Source organism: Phalaenopsis equestris, unplaced genomic scaffold, assembly GCF_001263595.1.
Source record: "Phalaenopsis equestris unplaced genomic scaffold, ASM126359v1 Scaffold000457, whole genome shotgun sequence".
In the NCBI taxonomy this organism is placed as follows: domain Eukaryota; kingdom Viridiplantae; phylum Streptophyta; class Magnoliopsida; order Asparagales; family Orchidaceae; genus Phalaenopsis; species Phalaenopsis equestris.
In genome coordinates this window covers 93,221-104,290 of record NW_018164898.1, presented here as the reverse complement: position 1 = coordinate 104,290, position 11,070 = coordinate 93,221, and the positions used below count along the sequence as shown (strand labels likewise).

Genomic DNA, 11,070 nt, shown 5'->3' with positions numbered 1-11,070 from the left:
GGTTACTTGTGGTAATGACAATCATCTTACCAGCTTATTAGCTTGCTCCTTTCCTAGAACTTGAGGCAGAGACAAGATCAAATTGGGTCGCTCTCTAGCCACCTGATACTATGCATTTCGACACTATTAGGCTTTTTATTTAAGCATCTAATGTATTTTTCTGTTTTTTATAGGTTTTTTATTTAAGTATCTAATGTATTTTTCAGTTTTTTCTAGTTTTGGAACCATTTATGATTTTTTAGTGGGAAAGGTGCCATGTTTGGGCCCTCCCACACTTTGTATATGTATCTTTCTTTCTACTTAAAAAAAAAATACACATCTCTCGAGTCTTTTTGGGCTTTAAAAAAAAATAATATATATATATATCACAAAAAAGATATAGAAATATTGTCAAGAAAGCCTTACTCACACAATACAACACACACAAAACCCAAATAAAACAAAAATACATAAATGTAAAAAACAAAAAAGCCACAAAAGAGCGCAAAAATGCAAGAGACGTCCCACTTTAGTTCTCCCTCTGCCTCTAGTCCTCGGAAGTGAGCCGGCTAACAAAATGCTAAGGTGAGTACCATTGCCCGTAGTAACCAACGTATCATCCAACAGATTCCTGAGCTCAAGTAGGTCTCCATTCTTCTTCTTCCTTCTGGATGTGTAGATCTGCCATTCCTTATGCGATGATTGACTTATCTAATCATTAGATTCCAAAGTTGGCAGGACAGGTGTAGGCTGATGCACATCATGATCCCCATGAGCCTGAGTAACATTAACAACTTGCTCAACTTGATGAGACGGTAGTGAAACAGTAGAAGTATTGCCACCTGTATTATCAGTGATAGGTTCTAAGGTAGGTGAGATCTGAAGAATCACCCTCTCCTCCACGATAGGAGGTTCCAAAGACGGGGGAGCTACAACTGGGGACTGAATGGTTGTCATATTGGTTGCGATTGCGAGAATAGTGACGTCTTCCGGGGTATTCTTTTAATGATCAATAGTGTCAATAACTTGGAGCTGATCAGGAGAAGATGAAAGCGCTGCCTCTGGCGGAGCACTGTGCTTTTTTTGTCTGAATTGAGGGTGTAGATGGTGGCATTGAGAACTGGAGTGGCCGAACATACGACAGTTTGAACAATACGAAAGAAAAGACTCAATCACTACCTTCTGCGAATATCCATGATGCTGTGTGCCCAACCAAATTTTCTTAGAGGCGGGTGAAGTGATGTCACTTTCAACAAGTACTCTGACTTCAGATGAACGAGAAAGATTAAAAGTAGAAATGTACGTTTTGAGTGGTTTACAATAAGCTGAGACAATAAAGTACAATACTTTTTGAGTAAATAATGAAATTTCAGACCAGATAGGCGAATCCAAAATGGAATGATTGGAGTTTCATCTGTGGGTCAAAACCCACTGACAATTTCATAATTTTCATTGCTCTGTTATCAATTCAGATTATCCTCCTAACAAATAAGCGTGTGTATTCCTTTTCATTATTTATTTGTATAAGAACATCTTCCATCTAATAGTCTAGTTTTCCACTATCTAAAAAGGTGCATAAGCTCAAATTCCTAACGAATCAGTTCCATTTTGGGATGGCAATACAAAAAATTTTCGACCAAATTCAGCGACAGGAGAAAACAAGTTGAATACCTTGAGCTCCTGTAAAAAAATGGCAAGTTTCCCATTCTTAATACCAGGTTTCTTGATGTCCTCCAGACACTCAAACGAATGAGGGAAATAACACGATTTAGGTGTATCTGAGGCATGGATACCCGCATGTGCAGCAACATAAGATCTATCCGAAGCCATCCCCAATAAATGACGGTGCGGCGTAATAGAGCAGAGGGCAAGTTGGAAGGAGCGGAAACTCGAAATAGGGAGTGGCGAAGCTCTTATATATATATATATATATATATGCATTTTTTATTATGATGAAGTCACATTTTTATGGTAGTAATAGAGAAACACTATTGTACCCGTGCACATAAATGAAAAAATAATATTATTGAAGTATTTTAAATGCTATACAAATATTTAGACAGTACTTCTGTGATGGTTGTATATATATGAATTATACATACATGTTATTGATATAATGAAATATCTTAAATATTATGGAGAATCGTGAGTGATTATATTCATAAAGTAGCAAATATTTTATTAAGGGCTTAACTGACATACATACTCTTTTCTATTCTCCATTGTGTTATTGTAGTTTAGGAATATGAGTATTCACTAGTCATGGTTAGTTCCTTGTCATTTTAATCTAACATTTCAGGTATAATTATATGATTTAAAAGATGAGCAATTAAAGAAGTTTTTTTAGAAGGTGCAAACAATCAATAATGAGGTAATTTTAATTTAATTTTTTTAGTAGCTCTTTCGTTATTTAAATGTTAGTTATAAAAAATGATTATAAAGTTTTTTTATTTTTCACCGTTCGTCTGCACCTAGCTTGGTTATTTTCAAGTTTTGGGCTAGGTCGTGACAAAAGTGATATCAGAGCGAATATAATATTATAAGAAATTTTAATAATGATAAATTAAGTTAAATTAATAATTATATCCATTCAGACGAAGGAATGCACTCGAAATTATAGAACGAATTCCAATAAAAAATGATGAAGTACAATATACTATAATTGTGAATACGAATGTCTTGAATTTGATGATAAAGACGATGACTCACCTAATATAGGATTCCAGATCTCAACCTATTGGAATTGTGGATAAAAATATTCCAAGAGTTATGTCTGCTATTGTTTAAGGGAACTGAAGAATTGATTGAAACAAAGAATTGATTGATGCGAATTAAAAAGATATTAGATATTATAGCTCGTTTGAATTAAAGAAGTGTTGTTAACCACATTTATGTGAGGTGGAGAAGCTGAAAGGTGGTGGTGTGGGCAGCCTCAGGACAGACTAGGGGCATACCTAACATGATGGTAAGTTATTGGAGCTATTTAGAGAGTCGTTTATGCTCATATCCGCTCGAAGACAAATGTAGGACAAATTTATTGAAGGAGTTATTGGAGCTATTTAGAGAGTCGTTTATGCCCATATCCGCTCGAAGACAAATGTAGGACAAATTTATCTGATTGGTATAAGGAGAGAAGACAATCATACTGTATGAAGTAGAATTTAGTGCACTGCCAAGGTATGCACCATAGTTGATCGCTACTCCAGAAGAAAAATACTTCAGATTCATTTCAGGATTAAAGGATTTGTTTAGACCACCATTTGTGCCTTTGGGTATCGATGAATACTCAGTATTAGTGGAACGAGCTAGAAGAATGAAGATCGATTATCAATTTACTCAGAAGCGTAAGGAGGTGTACAAACATAAAACTATAGATGAAGAAGAACATATAGATCAATCAGAAGGATCCAATGGGAAGAAGTCCAAGTTCAATTTGGGTGGATTTAACAGAGGTACGACTCAAAGTATTGTAATCACTTGTGCCAAATATGGAAGAGATTATAAGAGTGAACACTTAATGGGCTTCTAACATATGCTACTAGTGTTGTCAGTCTGGTCGTAGAGCAAGATATTTCATCGCTTGGCCAGAAGAGCATTGAAGATAAAAATCAGGTGGAGCTCATTTACAGAAGACTGTAGGTTGGTAGAGAAGGGTAAAGTATATAATTTCAGCTTCTACCAAAGTTAATCCAAGGCATTCTGTTCGATCTCTGGTTTATTCTTTTACTCATAATGAGCCTGAAGAATCTACTTTTGCTGATGTTGATAGGGTTTGATGAGTTTGACATTTACTTACATATAATGGTGTTTTCCTCTCATATTTTCTTGCTTATGGAACTATGTGTTATTTTAGTTATATTATTATCGTGATTATTTTGATGAGGGGAGTATAGTTGAGACGCCTTGTATCAGGTCTTTACTTCACTTTTTATCTTAATGAATGACCTAAAGTTTTCTATTTTTACTCGTGTAATTTAGTGTTACTTATATAATTTCTATTTTTACCTTTGCATTCTAATTTAATATTATAATTAAATTATGAAATTCTTAGTTTTGTATTTATGGGTAACAGACTAGGAGTCCATTTCGGGCGGCGGTGTGGTGGCGGCGCGACATCGCACCGCAGTTTTGTCTGTTTGGGTAAATTTCGTTTGACAACTTGTTCAAAAAGCCTCCGTTGAAATCTACATTTTCCCACCGGTCATCGTTAGGTGCGGTGACAGCTTTCTAGATGCGGTCTGACTTTTTCAAGAAAAGGAAAAAAAGTAATAGCCACTGCAGTTTTTTGAACATCATATTATTTTTGAGCATGAAGCTGTTTTTTATTATGCTCCAGCTGTCCCAAACGGATCCTAGATGATCATAATTTAGTTTATAGTCTTTTAATTTCATTCATTAATTGTGATAAATATTCTAATAATATTAATCCCCTAGACTTTAGGTACCAATGCTATGACTTATGTTCTTTTCAGCTCCTCGTTTGTTGTAGCTCCTCTCCTCCGTGCTTGTGGGTTGAAGATTGAGCATGATATTGCATACATCTAGGCTTGATTGACTCTAAGCATGATGTTTCATATTTCTACTGCAACATAGTAAATTACTATGCGCATAATTCTCAAGCAGATGTTTTGCTCTTTTTTATTTTCTACATACCTTACATTGTATTTATTTAATTTTTTACTTTTGAGTTTTGGAAATGATCTTGAGTGCCTTACACTCGCATTTGTTTTTTTTTTGTGTACTGCATTATAATTCATGTATAGTGCTGTTTCATTATTTAGCTCCTCTATTTTAATTATTAATGAAGAGGCATGAACTGTTTGCTACCTATCAGTTGGCTTTTCCTAGTACCTAAGTTTGCATTCTATTGTAAATTTCAAATGTCTTTGTATTTACTTGCGAATTTTTTTTTAAGCTTTTGAATGACAGATGGACCACTTCAAATTCATCAATTCCTTGGGTGGATGTGGAGACGAGATTGTTTGCGCTTAATCTGGTGAGTACGTTTACTTGTGATGATCATGCATGTTTTTCTTGCATCTAAGGTGAATAGCACGGATAAAATGCTTGGGGCATATACATACATAGCACACAATTCTTATGTATTAATTATCTCTCACACCTAAACTTTCATAGATACATACATTAGTCTCTCTTCTTTCTACACCACGTGCATGGTTACTACAATAATTTTGCATGTGCCATTACTTATAAAGAAGACTTTAGATATGAAGAGATACAAGAGCACATTTTGGATTAGCTTAAAAGCTTTGTAGTAGATTTATTTGATTTGTTAAGGTACTCGAGGATTCACTCAAAATAAGAAGAAAAATAAAGCCTTATGAGGAGATGATATTGAGGCACTGCAACTATTAGAGAAGTAAGCTGTGGATTTAAGGGACCATATTCTTTTAACTAGGGTAAAGTGTGACGAATGAAGTCAAATGCCTAGAATTAAGTTCAATCCATTCTCTTTCTCCATTGCTATTGTTCCGCTCTATCCTTACTTGATTCAAGTGAGTATAGAGGCAGTATGATGGTAGGTTGTAATAATAGAAATGAATAAAATAAATAAATAATATTAAATAATAATGATAATAAAAAAAAATTGAAGGGGCATTAAGATAAGCACTCATTCGGTTACAACTTAAGAGTTGTATTATTTATTCTAACCAAAGAAATGAGAGGGAGAGCTGAGAGATTGAGAGAGAAATCTTTGTCATGCGCGTGGAAGCAAGTCTCGACTCTGTGTGTTGGTACTGTGCGAAAGAGAGGAAGGGAGAAGAAGAAGAAGAAAAAGAAGTGTGTGAATCTCTTACCTGGGTTGATGTCCTACCCTAGTTAAAGGGAAGCAACATTGTCGAGGGCTTGCGGTGTCGAGTGAGCCGTGATTGAATCCAGGAAGAGGAAGGAGAGGGAAGAGGCGATATGCAGCTCTATCAAGAAGAGGAGAGCTCGCCTGGTCGAGACGCGATGTGGAGGAAGGAGCCAAAGCCTCGCGAAATCTGTTGGGGTGAGACGAGCCCAAAGGTGAAAATGGAGGAGAACAAGCTCTGTGGTGCTTGCGTGCACTTCCTTGGGTCGAATCATGACCGAAGAAGGAAGGACGAGGGAGGTCGCACGGTTGAGCAGAGGCTGAAGGCAGGAAAAAGCCGAGGGGTAGGTCTTTGTGCGTGAGCTAGGGCATATGGCAGAATTATTTAAATGTAAAGGTAAATATTTAAGTTTATTTAACTTAATTAATATTATATTAAAAGGTGCGTGTGTTTGTTTGTTGCCTGATTTTTTCAAATCAAGAATAAAGTCTAGCATACTGAATTTCGAGGGAGGAGTAACATGAATTTCTTGTGCGAGGAAAAAAGAAAGATTTTTTGTGCAGCTAAAAGATTTTAAGGTACATTTGGTTTTCATTAATTTAATTAATGAATTTATTGTGTGTGTGTTATTTATGTAATGTTAATATTATGAACTAATGCAGGGATTTAAGAAAGTACGATTCAAAGATTAGGTCTTTGGATTGTGAATTTTAAGAAACAATTGGGAGATAAGTGGAGGTAATTGTTTATATTTTTATTTATATACCTATTTTCATAGCACGAGGTAGATATTAATTTTATGAGTGAAATTGAGGAGAATAATTGATTCAATGATATATATTTAAATTGAAGTGTTCTAAATTAAGTTATTCACTCTCAATTAATTTATTTAGTTGACCAAAGAAGTAAAGTGAAGGGTTAAGCTTTTTCAAAGGTTTCTTGAAAGAAACATGAGTAATTATTTTATTATATGTATTGGTTTAATGTTTTTTTAATTAATGCTTTAAATAGTCATTTTATAATTATATGTATTTTGTGAGCTTAAAAAATTGAAGGAAATTAAATGGGAAAAAGAAAAATGAATGTTCAATGTTTTTAAAAAGAGACAATTTAAATGAATTGAAATGTAGAGGTTTAAGTCGTACAAGATTCCTCTTAGATGGTATTGGTAGGGGATGCGATGTACCCGTGTACGTTAAAGGAAATGGTAAAGACGTATCTCCAGTTGCAAATTGTGGGTGCCTTCAGGTATTGTTTGAGGGTACCTCTGGGAACATTTTTGAGAATATCTTCGGGTATGACATCATTTCTGTTATGACTATTAAGGATGTTAAAATGGTATACTTAAGGTGATATGAGAATTTGTAAAATTAAAGTGAAATTCAAGGTTTTATAAAGTAATGAGTTTCATTTTATTGGGATCATTCATACATAACATAAACATCATAATTTAATGCATATAAAGATTATAATTATTTAGTAAGCCAAACTTACAGTTTGAGTTAATGTTTTCTTTTAGGAGAATGAAGACTTTAGGTTGAAATATATGGTAGGAGAGATTTTGCTTACAAGAGTAAGACTGCAACTGATAGGTATTAGTTTTGATGTGTGGTAGTTTCTTTTTACTGTTTCCTTCAGATTTTACATATTCTTCAATATTGGTTTGGGTGTGGTTTTCAGGTTATGTTGTTGTTTCTGGATGTTTAATTTTATTGCACTTTGTGGATTAGTGACTCTTTTATATATTGGAATTTTCTGAAAAATTTTGTGATAAGTAAAATGAAATGTTAATATCGTCCGATCGCAGTTCCCGCGTTTGTTAATTTTAATCATCGGGCCATGTTGTGACATAGGTGGCGACAAAAACTTGGTTTATTCAGAGGCTCTTATGAGGATATTGAAGCTATTAATTACAATTTGATTCTAGGATTATGGTACAATGGTCAATTTGTACTTCTGCTTGTGCATCCTTTTTATGTTTTGCGGCAATTTCATTCATTGCTTGCGTTGAATGGTTGTGCCAATACTAATTTCTTTTGAAATTTCCTTCTTTTTACAACTAATTTCTTTTGAAATTTCCTTCTTTTTATTTGTTTATTGGTATTCAGACCTTCTTTTTAACTTACATTGGTCTTACATTTGGAAAGTTATTTTGGCATTTACATACTTAGCACAATTCTTATGTATTTAAATATCTCATACTTTACACACACTACACTCAAATCTTTAATATCTGATCAAAAGTAGCACTATTATTACTTTTAAATTAGTGAAATACACTTTTTCATGCATATGTTTAAAACAGTAAATTGCTATATATATATATATATATATTTAAATATGAAGATAGATCTCCCCACTCTGCTAGAGTTTCGCCTCACGGCGAACCCTAACGTCTGCTTTCGCTTCGCTCGTCTTTGCTTAGCCTTCCTCGTTGGCCTCTCGCGTCGTCTGCCAATTTGGATTCGGCGATCTGCATCGTTTGTTAGGTCGCGTTTCCTTCGTCGTCGCCGCTCTGCTTAAGCTGTCGTCGCTTCTGCGCTCTGCCGTAATCATAGGGGCATCATTTGCTTCTGCGCTGTTTCGCAGGGGTGTCGTTCTTCTGCGTCGCTGCGACGTCTGCTGAATTTGCGGGTTTCCGCTTCTACTCTCTGGACTTTCTGGATTCTGACTTTGCTCTTCTTTGCTCTGTTCACTGTTCTTAACGCCACATCTCCATCTATTGGGGATGGCTTCGAACAGATCGTATGCTGTTGCTCTTGCCTGTGTCAACGCCACCTCAGGTACACCTAAATCGTGCTCTTTCCCCGTTCCCTCCTTTTGAGTGGGAGGGGGATATCAAGAAACCTAGAAGGAAGAATGAGAAACATGCCATCTTTTTTACAGAAGCTGAAGGTATTCAACTTGCCTCTTCTTTTTGACTGAATTTAGTTGGGAAATTTTTATATGGTCATCAAAAAATGGAGTTGATTCGTAAGGAATTTGAACTTATGCACCTGGTTGGGGAGTGGAAAATTGAACTGTTAGATGGAAGACACATTCTCATACAAATTAATAATGAAGAGGATTACACGCGTTTATTTGCTAGAAGGATGATCTAGATTTATAACAGAGCAATGAAAATTCTCAAATGGTCTGTAGATTTTGACTCTCAGACGGAACCTCCGATCATTCCGGTTTGGATTCGCCTCCCTGGTCTGAAATTTCATTATTTTACTCAAATTCCTCCCTGGTCTGAAATTTCATTATTTTACTCAAAAAGTTTTGTACTCTATTGCCTCAGCTTATGATAATCCACTCAAAACGAACATTCCTACTTTTAATCTTTCCCGTCCATCAGAAGTCAGAGTACTTGTTGAAAGAGACAACTTTATCTGCTGCTGAGAAAATTTGGTTGGACACACAACATCATGGGTATTGGCAAAAGGTATTGATTGAGCATTTTCCTTCGTATTGTTCAAACTGTCGTATGGTCGGCCATTCCAGTTCTCAATGCCATCTTCTACATCCACATCTCATACCAAAAAAGCACAGTTCTCCGCCAGAGACAATGATTTCATCTTCTCCTGATCAACTCCAAGTTATTGACAATATTAATCATGAAAAGAATGCCCTTGAAGACCTCACTATTCTCGCAGGCGATTTTACAACCATTTAGCTGCCTCAGGAACCTCCTACCTATCATGGGTGAGAAGGCGATTCTTCAGACCCCACTTGCCGTAGAAGCTGTCACCGTTATTATAGGTTGCAATACTTCTACTGTTTCACTACCGCCTCATAAGGTAGAGCAAGAACTCAGGATCATGGGGATCATGTTGTGCAACAGTTTACATCTGTCCACCCAACTTTGAAACAATCTATTGATCAAATGAGTCAATCATCAAATGAGGAATGACAAGTCTACACATCGAGGAGGAAGAAGAAGAATGGAGACCTACTTGAGCTCAGGAATCTGATGGATGATACTTTGGTTACTTCGGGCAATGACACTCACCTTACTAATTTGTTAACAGATTCAATTCCAAGAACTAGAGGCAAAGGGAGGAAAGTGGGACGTCCCTAGCACTTTTGCGCCCATTGGTGGCTTTTTGGTTTTTTATCTTTATGCATCTTTGTTTTATTTGGGTTTTGTATGTTTTGTTTTGTGTGAGGTGAGATTTTAAACTCTCTAATACAACCTTTCTGTATCTTTTCCGTTTTTAATAAATTAGCCCTTGGGTTTTTTTCAAAAATAAAAAAAAAAATATGAAGTTTAAGTGTTAGATATGCAAATACATGAGAATTGTGCGCTACATATGTAAGTTTTCCAAGTTATTTTATGTTGCGTTGGAGCTACCTTGTTTATTGTTGCCTATATGGAGTTATCTTTCAGGTCTCTGAAACAGTTATGCAAGATGGTCCTCCACCTTCTTTTTCAATAATTATGCAGCTAGTGACAATTCTCTGTAGTACCTCTCCTGGAGAACTCAAGGGTTTGTTGCCTTTTGTAAGTTTACTATTAGCCATCTAATGAAGTTCTTGCCTCTTTTGTTTAGACAGTTTGATCCACTTACTTTTACTAATTTGCAATTCAGAATATATGTGCAATAATGAATCTTCATTGTTCACTGGTTAATTCTTTAATGCAGGTCTATAAATCTTTGGCCGATGTTGTTGGCTCTTATTCGAGATGGATATCACTGGTCCCAGATAACATCAGGACTCTATTGTATGATTTTCTGATTGATTTGGATCTTATATTGATGATTTCTTTTTGGGACCTTTACATAGATACCACACGATTCTTATATATTTTATATATTTTACATTTCTATCACCTAAACCTTGATAATTACATGCAGACTACTCAAATTTTCAACGTCAAATGTAAACTACCATATTTATTAATTTTTTAAAAGTGAATGATATTGAAATTTAACAAACACCAATATTATTATTGAATTCAATGCCTGAAAACATAACAAACAACTGAGAAATCTGAAATTTCAACAAAGACAACAACAAACTACTAGAACTAAGGTTGTATCTAGGGCGTGGGTGGAGCTGGTTAGGGTTTGGACCTCCGGAATGGTGGCAAGGGGCGGCTAGCAAGTGAGAAACAGCTGTAGGAGGGCTGTTCTGGGTAGCGGCAGCAAGAAGAAAGGGGGTCCGCATGGTGACAGGAATTGGGAAAAGTGCTGAGTAAGCTGGAAACAGCTGTAGGAGGGCTGTTCTGGGTGGAGGCTGCAAGGAGGAATGGGCTCAATAATGTGGCCGCAAGCTGGAACAGCAGGAA

The 11,070-nt window shown here is 35.8% G+C and overlaps 1 protein-coding gene across 4 annotated transcripts in view; it reads left to right on the top strand.

Annotated features, from left to right (window-relative positions):
• The window catches only part of LOC110027870 (transportin MOS14), an 87,949-nt gene that overhangs the window by 37,128 nt on the left and 39,751 nt on the right, over positions 1 to 11,070 (top strand). For 3 of the 4 annotated variants that reach the window (XM_020729487.1, XM_020729484.1, XM_020729485.1), the window contains exons 12-14: positions 4,895 to 4,975; positions 10,168 to 10,281; positions 10,424 to 10,503. In XM_020729487.1, coding sequence (XP_020585146.1) covers positions 4,895 to 4,975; positions 10,168 to 10,281; positions 10,424 to 10,503 — 275 coding nt within the window. The remainder of the gene's footprint in view (positions 1 to 4,894; positions 4,976 to 10,167; positions 10,282 to 10,423; positions 10,504 to 11,070) is intronic. The other variant, XM_020729488.1, reaches the window with a different exon arrangement.